General features: G+C 43.9%; 2 protein-coding genes across 19 annotated transcripts in view; both read right to left on the minus strand.

Moving 5' to 3' along the window:
* Nucleotides 1-47: 47 nt before the first annotated feature.
* themis (thymocyte selection associated) lies at nucleotides 48-5,818 on the minus strand. The gene is made up of 6 exons (XM_021600319.2): nucleotides 5,507-5,818; nucleotides 4,941-5,090; nucleotides 4,199-4,660; nucleotides 987-2,032; nucleotides 706-847; nucleotides 48-256 (listed from the first exon to the last, which is right to left on the minus strand). The coding sequence occupies exons 1-6, from the start codon at nucleotides 5,604-5,606 to the stop codon at nucleotides 72-74; spliced, it is 2,085 nt and encodes a 694-aa protein (XP_021455994.2). The 5' UTR covers nucleotides 5,607-5,818; the 3' UTR covers nucleotides 48-71.
* Nucleotides 5,819-6,232: 414 nt separating this feature from the next.
* The window catches only part of ptprk (protein tyrosine phosphatase receptor type K), a 148,539-nt gene continuing 136,300 nt past the window's right edge, over nucleotides 6,233-18,471 (minus strand). For 4 of the 18 annotated variants that reach the window (XM_036975698.1, XM_036975703.1, XM_036975702.1 and 1 more), the window contains 19 exons: nucleotides 18,152-18,187; nucleotides 16,813-16,824; nucleotides 15,480-15,670; nucleotides 14,098-14,185; nucleotides 13,740-13,873; nucleotides 13,587-13,604; nucleotides 12,800-12,836; nucleotides 12,558-12,655; nucleotides 12,257-12,373; nucleotides 11,900-12,054; nucleotides 11,409-11,544; nucleotides 11,097-11,246; nucleotides 10,645-10,818; nucleotides 9,475-9,492; nucleotides 9,010-9,141; nucleotides 8,759-8,884; nucleotides 8,461-8,624; nucleotides 8,112-8,247; nucleotides 6,233-7,469 (listed from right to left, as the gene is read on the minus strand). In XM_036975698.1, the coding sequence (XP_036831593.1) occupies nucleotides 7,416-7,469; nucleotides 8,112-8,247; nucleotides 8,461-8,624; nucleotides 8,759-8,884; nucleotides 9,010-9,141; nucleotides 9,475-9,492; nucleotides 10,645-10,818; nucleotides 11,097-11,246; nucleotides 11,409-11,544; nucleotides 11,900-12,054; nucleotides 12,257-12,373; nucleotides 12,558-12,655; nucleotides 12,800-12,836; nucleotides 13,587-13,604; nucleotides 13,740-13,873; nucleotides 14,098-14,185; nucleotides 15,480-15,670; nucleotides 16,813-16,824; nucleotides 18,152-18,187 (1,976 nt within the window). In that variant the 3' untranslated portion in view covers nucleotides 6,233-7,415. The remainder of the gene's footprint in view (nucleotides 7,470-8,111; nucleotides 8,248-8,460; nucleotides 8,625-8,758; nucleotides 8,885-9,009; nucleotides 9,142-9,474; nucleotides 9,493-10,644; nucleotides 10,819-11,096; nucleotides 11,247-11,408; nucleotides 11,545-11,899; nucleotides 12,055-12,256; nucleotides 12,374-12,557; nucleotides 12,656-12,799; nucleotides 12,837-13,586; nucleotides 13,605-13,739; nucleotides 13,874-14,097; nucleotides 14,186-15,479; nucleotides 15,671-16,812; nucleotides 16,825-18,151; nucleotides 18,188-18,471) is intronic. The other 14 variants (XM_036975708.1, XM_036975711.1, XM_036975704.1 and 11 more) reach the window with 10 other exon arrangements.

Raw genomic sequence — 18,471 nt, forward strand, 5'->3', positions numbered from 1 at the left:
TATGTATCAGATATTCATCACATCCATTGATTCTATTCCATCCTAAAGATATCCATTGATTCTCTTATTTCCTAAACCTGTTTCGCAGTCTGCATGGCATATGTGTTTATTGTTTTTCTCTTGCCGTGAATACTTTGGTCATTCAATTTTCTCCTGATGCTGGCAAGTTCATCCTCGTCAATGTGTTCATTATCTTTAGTATCATCATCATCCTGTTTAATTGTCTTGTGCCGAGGACTGTTTTCTTCACCGGTGGCTGAGGAGTGGACACAAACACAACAAGGCAATGAGAATCAAAGTCAAGCTTTAGACAGAGATTGATTAAGCAATAAGGTCAGAGGAGGTGTGGTATATGGCTAATATACCATGGATGAGGGCTGTTTCTTAGGCACGACGTGCCATACTGCTATTACAAACTGGTTACCAATGTAATTAGACCAGTCAAAATGATTTTTTTGGTCATACCTACAGTATATGGTCTGATATGCCATGGCTGTTAGCCAATCAGCATTCAGGGCTCGAACCACCCAGTTTATAATATTAGTTATCGGTTGCTTTCCAAAATCTAGAATGTATTTATATTGTCAGCTGACAATTAAGTTAAGTAGCAAAATGAGTCTGCTGCAATTTTGCTCACAACTATCCTTCAAGCATGTTGAATATTCAACAAAAGTATTCTGATAGAATATAGAAACATAGACAAACCTTTTTGTGGGCCTGAATCAGTCACTGTGGCCAGACTTGTTTTGGAAGTTTCATTTCTTGGTGGAGGGGTGTTCTGTTCTGCACAGCTTGATGTTCTAGAGGTAGGCACTGCTTGTTCGGCTTTATTGGCTGCATTTGGGCTCTTCAATATGATAACACAGACCACACAAAGAATTAGTACTGTAATCGATTGAATATAACTTTTCGCTAAAATACATCTGATAGCTATTGTTGTTGTTATTGTTTATTAAGGTATAAAATACAACGGATGATCGACTCACCTTTGGAGAGGGGGGATCTGGCTTCTTCGGCCTGGGAGGCGGCAGTTTCACTGTATCTTCCGAGTGCTTTTGGTGTCTCTTGGGTGGTCGAGGGGGAGGCAGCACGCTGGCATTGACATACCTCCTCAGGGTGAAGTAGCAGTCCTCTCCTATCTCCTCTACAGCTGAGCGGACGGTCTCGCCCTGGGTCAGCTTTGGGCCATTCCACGGCTCCAGAAGCTGCAGGGCCATGTTGGTGCGGTTGACAGGCACCTCCCAACACTGGGCCAGGTCCAGGGTGGAGACAATAAGGTAGGGGTCAGTGATCTCCTCCTCCAGCTGCAGCCCCGCGGCCCCAGCCAAGAGGTCCTCCTTCACTGAGAGGTCCCTCATGGACACCTTGGCGTTGAAGGGCAGGGCGAACCTGTGGCAGAGGTCTGAGAGCATGTACTGCTTCTTGTCGTGAACCACCTCCACAAAACCCCCGTCCAGACACATGGGGATCAGCACGGCCTCGTACTTCTTCCCCACCATCTTCTCACAGGCCAGGGCCTCCACCGTCTTCCTCTCGTCTCCGTAGATCACCTCGCTTGTCTCCATCTTGTGTACCAGGTACTGGTCTCCCACCAGCACCGAGGACAGCCCCTCGTAGTGGGTCTCAAAGGCCCTGGTGGCCACTACGTGCAGCTGCTCCATGTTACTCTTGGCCACCTCCAGATCATACGCTGTGGGAAATGTCCGGGGCCTGCGCTTGAACCTGCCATTGTAAGACACTGGGATGAGGAAGCGTCTCTGGGCCTCGCTGCGAATCTCAGATGCTAGGATTCTCTTCGCCTGGTAGGCACTGTGGACAATGACCTGCTTAGAGGATTTCAGGAAACCCAATTCCTCCTGAACTTGTGATGGTGGCTCGATGACTTCTGCTTTGAAGGGGAAGAACTCGCTGGGCTTGGCAAAGACATCACGGAAGGACAGAGGCTGCATGAAACAGGCAACGTCACACTCCTCTGTAACGTCCAAAACCTCAACATCCAGGGTGGATGGCATGAAAACAACATTCTTCCCAACTGTGAACAAAAAAATGTATTATTTTTGTTTAGTATGCAAGCACAAGCTATGATAGGCAGGCTACTTTTCTGTAAGAAATGTTTCAACAAGATTCCTGATTCAAATGTTTTTCCAACAATATATACAGTGGGGCAAAAAAAGTATTTAGTCAGCCACCAATTGTGCAAGTTCTCCCACTTAAAAAGATGAGAGAGGCCTGTCATTTTCATCATAGGTACACTTCAACTATGACAGACAAAATGAAAGAAAAAAAATCCAGATAATCACATTGTAGGATTTTTAATGAATTTATTTGCAAATTATGGTGGAAAATAAGTATTTGGTCACCTACAAACAAGCAAGATTTCTGGCTCTCACAGACCTGTAACTTCTTCTTTAAGAGGCTCCTCTGTCCTCCACTCGTTACCTGTATTAATGGCACCTGTTTGAACTTGTTATCAGTATAAAATACACCTGTCCACAACCTCAAACAGTCACACTCCAAACTCCACTATGGCCAAGACCAAAGAGCTGTCAAAGGACACCAGAAACAAAATTGTAGACCTGCACCAGGCTGGGAAGACTGAATCTGCAATAGGTAAGCAGCTTGGTTTGAAGAAATCAACTGTGGGAGCAATTATTAGGAAATGGAAGACATACAAGACCACTGATAATCTCCCTCGATGTGGGGCTCCACGCAAGATCTCATCCCGTGGGGTCAAAATGATCACAAGAACGGTGAGCAAAAATCCCCAAAATCCCAGAACCACACAGGGGGACCTAGTGAATGACCTGCAGAGAGCTGGGACCAAAGTAACAAAGTCTACCATCAGTAACACACTACGCCGCCAGGGACTCAAATCCTACAGTGCCAGACGTGTCCCCATGCTTAAGCCAGTACATGTCCAGGCCCGTCTGAAGTTTGCTAGAGAGCATTTGGATGATCCAGAAGAAGATTGGGAGAATGTCATATGGTCAGATGAAACCAAAATAGAAGTTTTTGGTAAAAACTCAACTCGTCGTGTTTGGAGGACAAAGAATGCTGAGTTGCATCCAAAGAACACCATACCTACTGTGAAGCATGGGGGTGGAAACATCATGCTTTGGGGCTGTTTTTCTGCAAAGGGACCAGGACGACTGATCCGTGTAAAGGAAAGAATGAATGGGGGCCATGTATCGTGATATTTTGAGTGAAAACCTCCTTCCATCAGCAAGGGCATTGAAGATGAAATGTGGCTGGGTTTTTCAGCATGACAATGATCCCAAACACACCGCCTGGGCAATGAAGGAGTGGCTTCGTAAGAAGCATTTCAAGGTCCTGGAGTGGCCTAGCCAGTCTCCAGATCTCAACCCCATAGAAAATCTTTGGAGGGAGTTGAAAGTCCGTGTTGTCCAGCAACAGCCCCAAAACATCACTGCTCTAGAGGAGATCTGCATGGAGGAATGAGCCAAAATACCAGCAACAGTGTGTGAAAATCTTGTGAAGACTTACAGAAAACATTTGACCTCTCATTGCCAACAAAGGGTATATAACAAAGTATTGAGATAAACTTTTGTTATTGACCAAATACTTATTTATTTTCCACCATAATTTGCAAATAAATTCATTAAAAATCCTACAATGTGATTTTCTGGATTTATTTTCTCATTTTGCCTGTCATAGTTGAAGTGTACCTATGATGAAAATTACAGGCCTCTCATCTTTTTAAGTGGGAGAACTTGCACAATTGGTGGCTGACTAAATACTTTTTTGCCCCACTGTACATAATGCAGCATATATACATATTTTGTAAGTCATTGAATTGATCGCCAAAGGTTTGACATTAGTAAATCCGTTTAACTGCAGCTTTGAATAAAGTTTTCTGTTGTGTTTTTTCTAAAAAAGTAGAAATGCATCGTGATTGCCTGAACAGCATGATGACTACACATCAAAACATTGGCGACTTTTGTGTCTGTGCTTCTGAAAAAACCTAAGACCAGTGTAGCTTTCATGAACGTTAGTTGTCAAGATTGCAGTGTGTCCCCTTTAACTTGAAAACCAACATTGAGATGAGAAAAACGCAATTAAAACATGAAAAACATTTTGCGATTTGTTATTTATTTTTTAAATCAGGAGATTAAAGACTTTTTCATTCAACATAACTTTGATGTAAAGTGAAAATATTATTGGTACGTTTGAGACTCACACTTGGATACCGTCTGAAGCTCGTAGACAGGTGTGAGAACCAACTCTCCACTGTAGTCCTCTGGCAACTCAGACACGCACTTCTCTTTTGACGGCAAAGACTTGGCCCAAGTCACTGTCCTTTTCCTTCCTTTGCGCATTTTCCATTCCACCAGCTCCCCGAGGGTGTAGAACTGGTCGTCGGCACACTCATAGAACTCCCCAGTGTGCGAGAGCTTCACAGTGAAGATGTGCTTGGAGTCTTTCCGCGTGACCTCACAGTCAACATGGCTGTCTCCGTGCTCTGTCCTAATAGCAGTGAGTCTGAAGCTCTCCTCTGCCTGGATGGTCCCCTCAGGAAGCTGTAGCTTCTCAGGGCAGTAGAACTCTGGTTGGCCCAGGCACTCAGGGCTGATACGCACCGAGTCAACAATCTCCTGTATACTGGTGTATGGCCTCTTGTCGTCCACGATCCTGAAAAGGCCTGACAGTACAGGCAAGCAAAGCAATATATGAAATTATATTTATTGGTACAATGCACAAAACCACATGTTGGTAAGGTCCCTTTCTTACCTGAGAGAGGGGTTTGGACATTGACATACTGTAAAGTGCAATACATGGTAAAGGCCAATAAAAAGCCATTTATTAAGAAATTTAAATCAGAATATATTAATCTATATTACAATGCTTTATAAAGGTACACATTTGATGACAAAACAATTAGATTTCATATTCAAGGTACAGTTTGGATGTTTCGGGCCCACCTGGGTAGTCAAGCGATAGATCGACTGTTATGGATTTGGATCCCTCAGACTGAAGCTCCACGATGAGTCTGGTGACACTGATCCCAATGATCTTCAGGAGCTCTCCGCAGGAGAAACTCCCCTCTCTTCCATACAGCTCATACACAGAACCTGGTAGAAAGTCATTTCAATGGATCTAGTGTAGTGGCACTGGTTGGCTCTAAGAACAGTCGATTGTCTATTCTCCTTGTGGTGTAATGGATCCAAGTAAGTCAGAAAATAAGTAAAGAGCAGTAACATTTAATAACTATCATAAATAAGCATTAATAATTCATGCATACACATTTATAAAGGCTTATTCATGAAAGTTAGCACAAAGTGTTACCACACAATTTGCCCCAATAATCTCGTCAACAGTTTTATGTTGAATTTTGTAATGTGAAATACCTTTTGTTTATATCATTTGCATGTTAAAATACTTCATACACTGTGAGCCGTTAATCTTAACTTCACACGACATAATTTGTTATTCCAAAATGCCAGTCCAGTGAGTAAAGTTGGGGCTAATATGATGTCTTCAGTCTTACCTTGGAAATAATATCCAGATTGCATCTGCAGTACTCTAGGGAGAGACTTGGCATCCACCGAGCGGGTGAACTCATCCAGTGTCATAGCCATCCTTTTCATTTGATCTCTGGGTGACCCGGACAAGTGTACCGAAGGAAACCTAGAGAGGAGACGCCACCTTCAACATGGGTCAGTCAACAAGTTGACCAGCGGTGTATTAATACCAAGTAACCCGTGTGCCAGGGCTCATTCTTGAGTATTAAGGCTCTCTTTCTGTGGCATAGTCAGGCACAACGCGAATCAGTGACACAGAAAGAAAAAGCATCCACGTATGAGTCACTCGTGCAACAGCAGAGGTTACAGGAGCCCTCACTCTGCCTCCGGAAACCAGAGGCAGCTAACTAACCACAACTCACTAAGTAGCTAGGTTGTATCACTGGGAATCCAGCCGGAGACCAATGCCACAGAACAACAATATGTTAGTCACAATAACGATGATTAACATAAAATCAGAAAAAGGCCACTTGTAAGTCTGTAGTGACTTGCACTTCTGCAGGCACTGGATTAAAGGGGAACTGACCCAAACAACAACAAAAAAAAACAGTTTTTATCTAATATTTAGTGACCAGATTAAAATAATCATTAGGTGCGTAGTTTCTGAACAGTTGTGGGCCAATGTATGATACATATGACTAAACCAAACATACTCCCCTGTGATGACACTAATGATGTCTTACACAATGACATTTTATTCAAATATTTAAATGTTTTATTACAGCCAATAAGCCAACAGTTACAGACAAAAATAATAATAATAATATATGAAACATGACTAAACTCCACACGATAATGACTTGTTTCCTTTTCTCCAGGAGGTCCACTCATGTCCCAAATCAGTATGGCTGCCCCAACACATGCCTCTGCTGTGTTGGCTTACATCTTAGCAAGCTGTATATAATACTGATTTATAATTCATTTTATTTCTCTTTTGTTTTTCCAAAATACCAATACAGGTTAGGAGATCAGGAAAAAAATAGAGCTCTTTCGTAGGTTGTCACTTGCCCTTCTGATATTCTATCTGCATGGGTAGAATTCACAAGCATGTTTTACACAAATTAACCCACTGTAACATCACACAGAAGATAAGAAAACATTGAAAATAAGATACTACTACTGAAATTTACCTTAATACTTAAAAAAAAAACGACATTAAATGTTTACAGTTTAAAGGCATAGGTAAACATGGAATGAAGATGATTGTTTTGAGCCTTCAAAAAGGAATGTAAAGTAAACGATCGATACAAACAATGTGCTTTATCCATATAGACATATTTACATAAGTCTTTGGCTTATGATTTAAGATTTGCTACAAAATAAAAACAAGATGAGTCAGCCATCAGTCCACGATACAAACATTACCAAGCCAATGTCACGCGTCAGCACTTATAGAGCGCTGTATTTTCTCCTTTCACATTTGTGATCGACTTCTATATATAGATATCTATTGTTCGTTGACAATAATGCTGCTAATATTAAAAAAATGAAAATAAAAAGAACGTTTTTTGCATGCAACACCATGGCATTAGTGTTACCCTTTTTGTTTCTTTTTTTTTTTTACAATGGCTGCACGTAAAAAATAACTAAATCTGCAAAAGACATTGTAGCAAATGTGGCCTAGTGGCCGACACGTGTCTCTCTGGCACTGAACACGGCGAAGTACAATGGAGACATTTACAAACCACTCACATCATACTCCCAGTACAATTAGAAACATTAAAGAGTTTTCAACAACGACAACAAAAAAATAAATCAAAAAAACCATCAACAGCAGTCTGTATAGGCTTAGTCAACGATGCCCACCTCCAAAGGATCTGTAGCGTTGGAATGGTTACCAAGTTCCGGATGTTCTGTTTCGTCCCGTCTTCTTGGCTAAGATGTCTCGATGAACTCCAGAGCCAGGTCGTAGCAGAAACGATACTGCTCCTGTTCAGATGAAAACACATCCTGTGTGAACCGTTGTGGTGCTAAAACACGATAAACACAATGCTATAGTACAACCGTATACGATGAACAATACACTAATAACATGGTGATAACAAGATGAATGACTACTGAATGAAGTATTCAATTCTTAACATAAAAATATGTTATTTCTAACTATTCTCTGGCAGTGAATTGAGGAGCTAACAGGTAACTTTGACACAGGGCTGCAGACATATGCATAGGCATCCTTTACATCTTCCTGTAAAGGATGTGGCGAGGTTTCTCTCATGTTTACCCACAACAGTTTATTTCATCATCTCGACAGACTCTTTTGTTAATTTGTCCATGGTCCATAACATGATCATTGTTTTATATTTTTGTCAATATCACCTGGTTATAATTTGTTCCCAAACCATCTGCAAAACAACTCTAACATGAGGTGTTCCTATCTGTTCTCTAATACCTTCCTATTATTGGCCGGCTTCGTTCCAAATTTCTCCAGAAAATATCAGAAGTGAATATCACCAGAAATGAGAGGTGGCGTAGGCCTACGCTAATATACTGGCACTATATGAGTCAGAGATGCGTCTGTTGGGGAAACTCAGATTGACTGAACTGGAGTCAGCTGCTGGCCTGTCTTACCGGGCTGTCCACCATGTTGGGCTTGCTGTTCCTCAGGCTCTTGACGGCGTGGAACACGTCCACCACATTCTGCCTCTTGATCATCTCACACACGATGCTGATAGCACAGAACATGCCGCTGCGGCCGCCTCCGTTCCTACAGCACAGGAACACAAGGGTGGTAACGGGAGGTTGGTTGGGTGACTAATGCTATTCTACACAACTGCTAAAGTTGGCAAATACAAGAGGTGGGTGCAGATAGGAGAGAGATGATGGGATTTTTATTTGTATACATGTCGGAGGTGTGAGTGTGTGGGTGGTAGTGGCGGTAGTGGTGGTGGAGGGTGTGTGTGTTTGTGTATACACTCACAGGCAGTGGATGATGGTGCGGCCCTCTCCCTCCTCACACTCCTCCTGCCACTTGTCCACCTGCAGTATGAGCTTAAGGAAGGAGCGCTTGGACGCTGGCACTTCTCTGTGGGCGGCCCAGCCCAGGTACTGGAACTGCCTCACCATCAGGTAGCCCTCTTGAGGCTGTGCGGAACACAGAAACATACATAATCAACGGCAGCCATTTTGGCTCTGACTCTGAACGTCATAACATTATAAGAATCAAACCATCAACCTCGATGGCAGCGACTAAAAAAACAAGACAGTGGAGCACTTACTCTGGTGAGGTTACATATTCTGAAGAGACGGCTGATGACGTCACAATCCATGGAGCAGGACATACATTCAACTTGGACAGGACCGTAGCGAAGCATCCCCTCTTCAGGCCAGTACTGAGGACAGCCCTGATTGACAACAACAACAACCTTAGCAATAACGTGTAACCTACCTTCGCTCAATGCACAATAATGCGATTTGAAACCAGGGTCCACGGCAGTGAACGCAGGAGGGGGAAGTGGTCAGGTATTACCTGCGCTAGGTCAACCTCATTGAGCATGACCAGGGACGTGCAGCCGTAGTCGTACACCAGCCTCCAGAAGTCTTTGACCGTGTTGGGCAGAGGGTGCTGGGTCACGATGAAGGCTGCTGGCTGTCTGTAGCTCTGCGGTGGAGGAAGTCAACAAGGAACCATGTAACATCTCACAGCACTGAGTCTGCAGACATTTACAGAGAACACATACTGAAGATATGATCCCTGTCAGAGTGAACAATGTGTGCATATATGAACATGCAAGGAATGTGGAGACATTTCTGATGTTTGAATGACAAGTGTTTGTTTTTTTTCAAACCAGGGCAATCCATGTGGTGGGCATGCTTCTAGCAATAGTAACATTAAATGAAGTTCTGCTGACATACGCCTTAATTAAGCCATGAAACAAATCCAGTATAGTTAGAAGCATTTGAATTATTCAGAAGTGAAAAGTTCAAAAATTACCTGGTATTCTTCTGATGGCTTGGTTAGAAAAAGTCCAGAAGTTTGTGAAGCGTACGAGGAAGTGATTTAACATTACCCTCCAAATGAAAAAGATCATAATCTAGCAAAGTTCTGCTTCTCTGTGCACATGAAATACCATCTCCCAGGATCTATGTCAATACTCCCAGGATCTAGGTCATCTCCCAGGATCTATGTCAATACTCCCAGGATCTATGTCATCTCCCAGGATCTATGTGTCAATACATAGTTTTATTATTTATTCACCCCGGTTTCTCTCATTCAGAGTATTTAGCGAGAGTCTCTTTTGAGAGTTCTGTTTCAGGGTCTATTGGAATTCTAGCAAGGACTGAGAAGAGGATTTGAATTCAACCTCTTTGTATAAAATACACTGTACTGTATTGTATTGTATTATAAAGAGCAGGGTCATGTTTAGTACGGTCACCAACCACATTCTCTTTGCTATATGCAATTTATTGCCCCCCAAAAAAGGCTACAGCTACGCGTTGGCTTCTGACCCTTTTCTCAATTACGCAGCTATGACAAGATGACTCCCAGGAGATGGATTCACTTTCGGGCACAGATCCTGAGATCAACCTTAGAGAATCCTGATCCAAGAGGTCAAATAGTGAGGCAGTCTGTTGTATTATGTGGATACTGTAGTAGTAGTAGTTACCAACTGGATTATTGGTAGAACTAATAATAAAATAACGTGGTTATACACTGCACCTGTTTCTCTTACCTCGCCCTTTTATCAAACGGGTCAAACTTTTTGGGGGGCTTTAATGCAATTCATTTGAGCAATTTTTTTCATTTTCGTCGACATCACTACTTGCTCTATGAGAAAATAAATGAAGGATTGCCCAAAAAGAACAGAAACTGTTGAGCACACGTTAAAAATACAATGAATATCAGTCCTTCTACATTTTCCAAAAGAGTACACAAAACAGAAGTATACACCTGGATTTGTCTCTAGCTTTCTGTCTCTACTACACATTCAGATAACGTCCAGTGCACTTAGTAAAGCCGAGGGAGTGTGTATGTGTGCGTGTCTGTGTATTTGTGCGTGCTTGCATATGTGTTTGCGTGCGTACGTGCATGTGTGTACTGTTTGTATTGTGTGTGTGTGTGTGTGTGTGTGTTTACGTGTGCACGAGGGGAGAGGACACTTACATCCATGAGGGCAGCGTTGATGTAGTTGCTGCTCTCCCCGTCGATGGTGATCAGGAAGGGCAGACAGCGGTCTGGAGGCAGCATGTCCATGAAGCGGTTCTTCTCGTGGTTCCTGGGCAGCAGGGCGATGCTGCAGTCCTCTGGCTGTGGCTGAGGGGTCACCGAGTTCAGGGTCTGCAAACAACATAAATAACATGAAAGCCCAAAAATGACAGGGAACATCGTTTGTTAGAAGACGTGGGATGTATCTCAAATGGCACCCTATTCCAAGTAGTGCATTCAAAGGGAATAGAGTGCCGTTTGAGATGCACCCATGATCTATTTCCATATTTTTATTGTTGTCTTTTAGTGTTGTACGACACACGATTAACGTCAGGCTATAAAAGACTGAGGATTGAAACACGGATCGTGCCACCATAAATATGAAAGGGCTCCAGAAGGGCTTCCAGTACCTGGAATTCGTCTTTGAGGTGTGAGGAGTTGCTCTGTGAGTCTATCCTGATCATGTCATAGTGAGCTGCTTTGTACTCGCAGGCGGGGATGGCCGTCTCGCCACACAGACAGGCCTCTAGGATGGCGTCATGGATAAAGATGTACTGCTCCTGTGGCCGGACCACAGACACACACTCAGCAAAGGGAAGGCACTGCGTCTCCAGACAGTCCATGCATACAGTAGCATGAAATGAACAGACGGACAGAAATGGCGAATGGTGTTAATGTTAATTGGCGAGGTGTGTGGCGGTGGGGGTGGATCTAGTAGTCACCTCAGTCTGTACCATGTTGATGCGTCTGGAGCGCAGGGCCTTCACGCAGTTGTAGATGTCCACCACGCCCTCCCTCTCCGCCATGTCCAGCATGATGTCGATGACGATGTAGCAGCCTGTGCGTCCGGCTCCGGCGCTGACCAAGGTGAGAGGGCAGCGAGAGGACAGGGAGGTGAGCACGGGGCTGCGTAGCACCGCTCTGCAACGGCCTACATATCCAGCCGTTGTGCAGTATACACAACAATGTGATACCTTGTGCATGAGATTACATTTACAAGTGTGTGCATCAAAATCCACAACAACCACATCCTGCCAAGGGTATATCTTAGCTAGCTTAGCAGTGGCTGACATTGAAGCGTGCTAGATAGTTCAGGTGCACTCATTTCGTAGTCACATGACAGTGTCGCATGAGAGATCAAAGAAAAGTCAATCGAATGCACCTGTTTTCTCAGGCGGTCTGGCGTAGAGGAAGTGTCGTGTTAGGGGCTTACCTGCAGTGCACCACGATGGGCCCAGCGCTGGGGGGGTTTGACATTTTGACCCGGCGGATGAAGGAGAGGAGGCCTGTAGCGTGGTAGGGCACTCCGTGGTCAGGCCAGCCGGTGAAATGAAACTGCTTCACCTCCCGCAGCTCGTTAAAGCCTCTCTGATGACAGAGAGCATACGGGTTATTAGGTAACAACTGGTCTGGGTTCAGTCTGACTTCCACATTTGCAACGTGTGTTGATTTTAAGGGGCAATCTTGGATTCAAGCAATAACAAAGCGGTGAATCCCAGATTGCCCCTTTAGCTGTTAACAACCAAACTGTTGAATACGGAATTGAGGGGTGGATAAAGGACTGACTCACCCTCTCCAAGGTGAACGTTCTGACCACATATTCAGCAAGGGGCTCCACCTCCACAAATGTCACTTTGAAATCACCATAGACCTCAGCATCATCGGGCCAGTACTTGTAACACTTAACCTACAAGAACATAGGCATTTCATTCATTTAAAGAAACAGACAGTCTTTAAAGTACTACACATACTTGCACACAATAGGTGCCCAGGTATACAGTATGCCAGATCAATATCTGAAGACTGATCCGACGACTACATCGTCTGACAGCAATATGATATTATGGGGGTCTGGCAGCAATATGACCTACCCGTCCAACTTCCACTAGGTTGGTGACCATGACGATACAGGCAGACTGCTCTTGCCAGACCATCCTCCAGAAATCATAGACTGTCTCATGGACAGGCCCTGTAGAGGACAACACATATCAATCAATCTCTGAACTAAATACAACACAATCTGATCATCCTTTATAAGATCAATTGCTCAATGCTGAAATAACAACATGAGCATCAGACCTTCTCTAGAGGTTAAGGCAGAACTTTGTCTTACCTTGGGTTGCAATGTAGTGACTCGGCCTCTGGTAACCCTGAAAATTGCAACAAACACAATATGTTAAGATCATTCGGTTAAGACTTTCATTTTGGTGTTGCAACAACAGCAGACTACTACACAGCACACCGTGCCTCGACCCCAGCTTGGTGTGCATGTGATATATCTTCACGGGAGTCAATGGCTTTATGCACTAATATGCACAGAGCTGTTCTCGTGCATTAATTCATTCACTGAAATACACTTTCAATAAGAGCACGTTTCCTACTTGTGCTTTGAGTATCTGCCAACTAAACGGACATTCATTCTCTGTGAAGCTCAACTCGTGTGTTTCAATTGCCAAGAATTTCACATTAGTGATTACTTCGTAGGAATAATCAATTATTGTAGTTGGCTACTTATTAGCAAGTTGCTTCATAGAGTCAGCAGGTTTAACACCTTAAAGGATCCCCATCAGATTGGATCTGGCTGGGCACAGGCACAGGTGGGGAGGCAACAAAGGAAAACAAATGGTGGCCACCATCTTGTAAATATTCCTATCGAGAACAGTCGCACACGGATCAGGGATGTACACGTCGGGCATGAGGACATGTGAAATGGGAGAAGCGGATGAACAACAGCATGGTAGGATCAAATCAAAAAGGAGGGGGGGGGGGGGGGACAAAAGGAGGTCTAACATCTCGTACAGCTGCCATGCAGATGTTATTAGAGGTAACCAGAGGTGAACAAGGGAGGAGGGAGAGTGGGAAACATGAGGTGTGGTGAGGTCCCCTACAGTGATACTTACATCCCTGTACAGCCATATCTACAGCCCAAAATCATAGGCAAGAGTGAAAGAAAGCACAACAATGTCAGTGAGTACAAGCACTTTGACTGAAGGAGGGAAATAAGAGCTGTATTCATATTGTTGACAAAGACATGCATAGAAGGCCTCACATACGAGAGAAGGACGGTCGTGTCGCACACGGTCGCCAATGGAGGAGGCTGCGCCACTTACGTCAATGTAGTTGGCGTTGATGTAGTCAGAGGAAGGGTCGTCTTCCATTGGTTGCAGGATCACTCTAGAATGATCGTCTGCAACACACCATGGGTTTGTAGGCTGACTAGTTGCATTTCATTAACAGGAAGTCAAATCAAAACGATTCTTCTATGTTTCCTGGGATTAAAAGACCGCTAGGTACATGATAACCGATGTTGCGGTTAGCCATATCTAAAACGAGCTCATTCCTAAAAACACGCTAGGCAAAAGGAGGCGTCAACATCTAGCAACTTTATTAGAAGTTCAATACAAGACTTACATGCAATGATGTTTCCATAGCGGTTCTTGGTTCTGTTAGTGTCTTTCTTTGCCACGTCCCAGGAAGCGGACTGGCCTTCAAAAAAACTCTGCATACCAAACAGAATGAAACAGAGTGAGTGAGGCTGAAAATAAAAACACATTTCGCCACATTACTGTCTAGACTGTGGTTTCTATGGACTTTTCGATTGTACCGTATGTCAAGGACCATCACTTCAAAGCTTCAATGTCTGGCCTGGTGCATCGCAGAGAACAATTGAGATGCAGGGTAACCATATTTCCTGACGTGGCCAATTTAAAACGTGAAATGACTTCAATTGTCCATTGAAGAGGCATTGCAGCATGTGTTTCGATGCTTAAAACCTTAAAGTTTGGTCTTCACCACAGAGATCATTGTTACAATATTACAATAGGAACTGGACATCACATTGAAACTTCCTAGAGCTGCATATACGTACATTCAGTCGAATGAACAACAGCATAGTTGTGAAATGATCTATGGGGAGATGACTGTCGGAGCTGAGCCATACTCACACAAGACAATTTTACTTTGCCTGTAGCATTTTGCCTGTTTCATTGAACTTTCAAAGGCTGCAGAGCAAGTAACTGAACGTCTCTAAACCCCTGCAGCAGTGCAAACCTCTAACCTGACAGGCAAACTCCTCGCTGACAGGAAACTCTCTTTCTGCAGGGCTGTGGTTGCCTCATCAAGTCAACACAGTGAGCAACACAGAACCTCAACAGGATGTGACATTTAGTGGGTATTCTGCTTGTTCTTCACTGTTGGGGTATTCTCTCTTTGAAGAACCTCCCCAAAAAATGGAGTTAAATGCTTGATTTGAAGCAGATTGTATTTGAATGAACTTGAAGTTGGGTTGACTGTTTGAACAGTGAGAGCTGACGACCTCATAAACTTAGCTAATATGCGTGTGAGCTGTCGCTTCATTTTAAAAGCTACTTGCCCCATTAGGGCCATCGTAAATACGCTATTTTATACATATAGACCAGAGTCTTAGGGCCTGTGTTATCTGTGTTATGCTACCATGGCCTATGTATTGCCTTACCTCCCTTATCTTGCCTAATTTGCACACACTGTATATAGATATATATAGATTTAGATTTTTTCAACTGTATTATTGACTGTATGTTTGTTTATTCCATGTGTAACTCAGCGTTGTTGTATGTGTCGAACTGCTTTGCTTTATCTTGGCCAGGTCGCAGTTGTAAATGAGAACTTGCTCTCAACTAGTATACCTGGTTAAATAAAGGTGAATTTCTTAAAATGTTTTATTTAAATTTAAAAATGTTATGAGTGTACTGTCAACTAGAGTCTTAGGGCCTGTGTTACGGATGTACTGTAGACTAGAGTCTTTTGGTTCTGACCTCATATTCCTCCTTGAAGCCGTAGCTGTCGGAGGTCTTCATCAGGTTTATGTGTTGGAGCAGGTCAGCCACCCTGATGGCTGGGTGCAGCTGACCGGTCTGGTAGGGCGACTCTGTCCCCTCACAGTGGTACCGAGGCACGTCCAGCAGCCGGCTGGACTCTGCAGCAGCAGCCGCAGTGTGGTTCTCATCTGTCCAAGGAAATCACATGCTGGTGAGGATTACACAGGCTCATCACCATCACTCACAGAATACATAGCTGGCCTTAGCCAAGTTAAACTAAACTCCACGGTGTACTTCACATCAATGGCACATTGTCTCATGTAATTGCGTGCTGAAATCCGTCATTTTTTATTTTTTTTTACAAATAAAAACGTAATTTTATGTAACGTTGGAGTTCCAGTCCGTCCACTCTCATCTCCACTCAACTCTGTGAAGAACATGGTGGAGCGGCGTTGTCCTTGGCTAATCTGGCCTGGGGTCAAATCACGATTAATTACCCTATTATAACCAAACTGGGTTACTTTCTCTTACAGAATTACGTTTACAAAACTTTGTTTTTCTTGCAAAAAAAAGAACATGGCTCCTGCCTTCACAAAGCAGCTAAGCTCTGAGGAGGATGTAAGTCACAAGGCACCTGGCAGTAACTGACATGTTGTGTCAGCTTGGTGAGTGGGCAAGACAGGGCTTGATAAAGCTGAGGAGTGGTGCCTGTCTTTCCCAGCAGACGGACAGGCAAACGCAGGGGCCTCTCAGTTACGACAGTGTGAGGGCAGGAGCCTCTCAGGGGAGAGACACTGGGCTCACAGGACTGACAGGCACCATATGCTCCGTTTAATGTCTTATCTGAGCCGTGTCAACCCCTGAGAAACATAGCCATTTCGCCTGTGGAGATGTGTGCGTGTGTAAGTGTTTGTGTCTGCGTGTGTGAGTGTGGTTGTGTGTGTGTGTGTGTGTGGGGGGGGGGGGCTGCTGAGACCTAGGTTATCTGCAGCCAGGATTTTCACCCCTCTAAAGCCCAGACTGACCTGCTGGCAATCACATTACCTACTGAGCCGTGAGCTCTATATCTTTTCTGCTTGGCTAGCCCCTGAGCTACTGCTAGCCTCTATATCAGGTTACGAGAATGTTAAGTTACAGTTTTAAGAACCCTGCACAATTTACTGTCAGCGGAGGGGAAGCCGGCTACTGTTACTGACACCCACACTCTGCACACACTTTTAATGGCTCAATCAACGACACGACTGCATTGAGATCCAGTATTTGCGATCTGGTAATCAATTTCTTTTCATTAACCACTTTGGGACACTTTGGAATTTCCACACACACTTACCGGTAATTGGCACTTCACAATTAGGGCAGCAAGAAAGGAAAACAACATGAGCTTTTCACTAGATCAACAGTAAGCACACAGAGGTTGTAGTACATATATAATATGATGAAGTGACATGACTTCAAGCACACTACTGGAAGATGAGGGTGATGGAGGTGATCACCTAACAAGGACGAGGGATTCACAGTTGACTGACAACTGACCCAAGGACCTACTTTACCACACGTACACAACACTGACTTTCTTACACATCTGAACACGGCTTTCTAGAAAGCTATGGGGAGACTGACAGACACACTAATGCAGTGGGTGGGATCTAAGAGGAGTGACACTAAGCTGGCGAGAGAACTGCTGCACTCTAGTGTAGAGACTATCTAAGCTGACATTTCTACTCATTTGCAAATTTGTACTACTTAATTCGGCCCTAACATACTAGACTGAGTCATGGCTTGAACTGCACCCTTCACTTCCTATTACCAAGCCCAGCGAGAACACAGAGCTAAAATAACACATTTTCACAGCAAATACTGTGGCCTGAGGGGGCATTTTAATTCCCTATCAAACTTAGGTTTTCAGTGAGCCGTAAAGACCCTCCGCGGTGGCTTGCTTGTTCTGTCAGTGTGGACTACACTGCTCGTGTCGAGTGTCTAACACTCTCCATCCTGATGTCACGAGTGAACGTTGAACTCCATTACATAGAAACTGTCAGATGTCTTTTTTTAAAACTCTACACAGACAAGTCCCAGAGGGGCTGAGGGTGATTTAAAATGGCACCCGCACACAAAGCCTGTACGACGTACACACAGTGACAGGATGACTGGTGTCATTCTATAAAAGTGTCATGTCATGCAGGATGTTGATCTTCAGGTAAGGACTCAGGTGAATGTAGCCATCGTGTATCTTCACTTGTGTTTGAATTAGTTTCTGAATGAGTCTCTGAATGTGGTTTGGACCTTTAGCTCCATTCTAACGGCTCATAGGTGGGTCCTAAACGCTGGAGGATTGTTCATCGGTTCACTGGAGGACTGCCATGTCTCCACTCTACCATGGCTAAGGGCCAAGTTTGTTTTACAGCAGCCAGGGGAAATCCAAAATCTGGAAACAATTCCTATTTTATTCCCCTTACTGGATAAGTGAATGTGGAGGCTAGTCATTCTGACTGTGGTACTGTATATTTTCAGGGCTAGAGTGAGTTGTACGTGGCTAAACAGACTCAACACAGAGACAATCAATGGACGGCTACAGGTTTACAATGGACGACTACGGGACTGTGACAACGACATGCATGAGGAACACAACAAGCCATGGCAAGGCAGATGATATAGCACCGGGGCCTCACCTAACACTGCCGTTGGCACAAGTGGATCATTAGGCACTGTAGGGAAAAAAGTGTATGAAATACATTCCAGAAGCTGCATCACACAACTGAATTATACAATTCCAGGGGCAAGATGAACAGAGCATAAGATTAGAAGAAATTCTACCAAAATATCCTGTGCCAACAGTTCAAATCATTAAAGGCATTCATTCATATCTTGGGATGTTCCTATTATGCATTTTAACTTAACACCTCTCTTCAGAGCCCGTCTCATGGACCCTTCTTGGTGTTAGGGTCTTTCCCATCGTAAGGCATTAGATTATCTAACTGTCAGGAGCCTT

This window comes from Oncorhynchus mykiss, chromosome 4 (genome assembly GCF_013265735.2).
Source record: "Oncorhynchus mykiss isolate Arlee chromosome 4, USDA_OmykA_1.1, whole genome shotgun sequence".
Taxonomy (NCBI): domain Eukaryota; kingdom Metazoa; phylum Chordata; class Actinopteri; order Salmoniformes; family Salmonidae; genus Oncorhynchus; species Oncorhynchus mykiss.

Excerpts from the sequence above, each read along its gene's own strand:
- themis (XM_021600319.2), bottom strand. The coding sequence starts at position 5,606 with ATGAAAAGGATGGCTATGACACTGGATGAGTTCACCCGCTCGGTGGAT. Across the intron at positions 5,091-5,506 it reads ATCTGGATATTATTTCCAAG|GTTCTGTGTATGAGCTGTAT; the intron begins GTAAGACTGAAG and ends ACTTTCTACCAG. Across the intron at positions 2,033-4,198 it reads GCTTCAGACGGTATCCAAGT|TTGGGAAGAATGTTGTTTTC; the intron begins GTGAGTCTCAAA and ends TTTTGTTCACAG.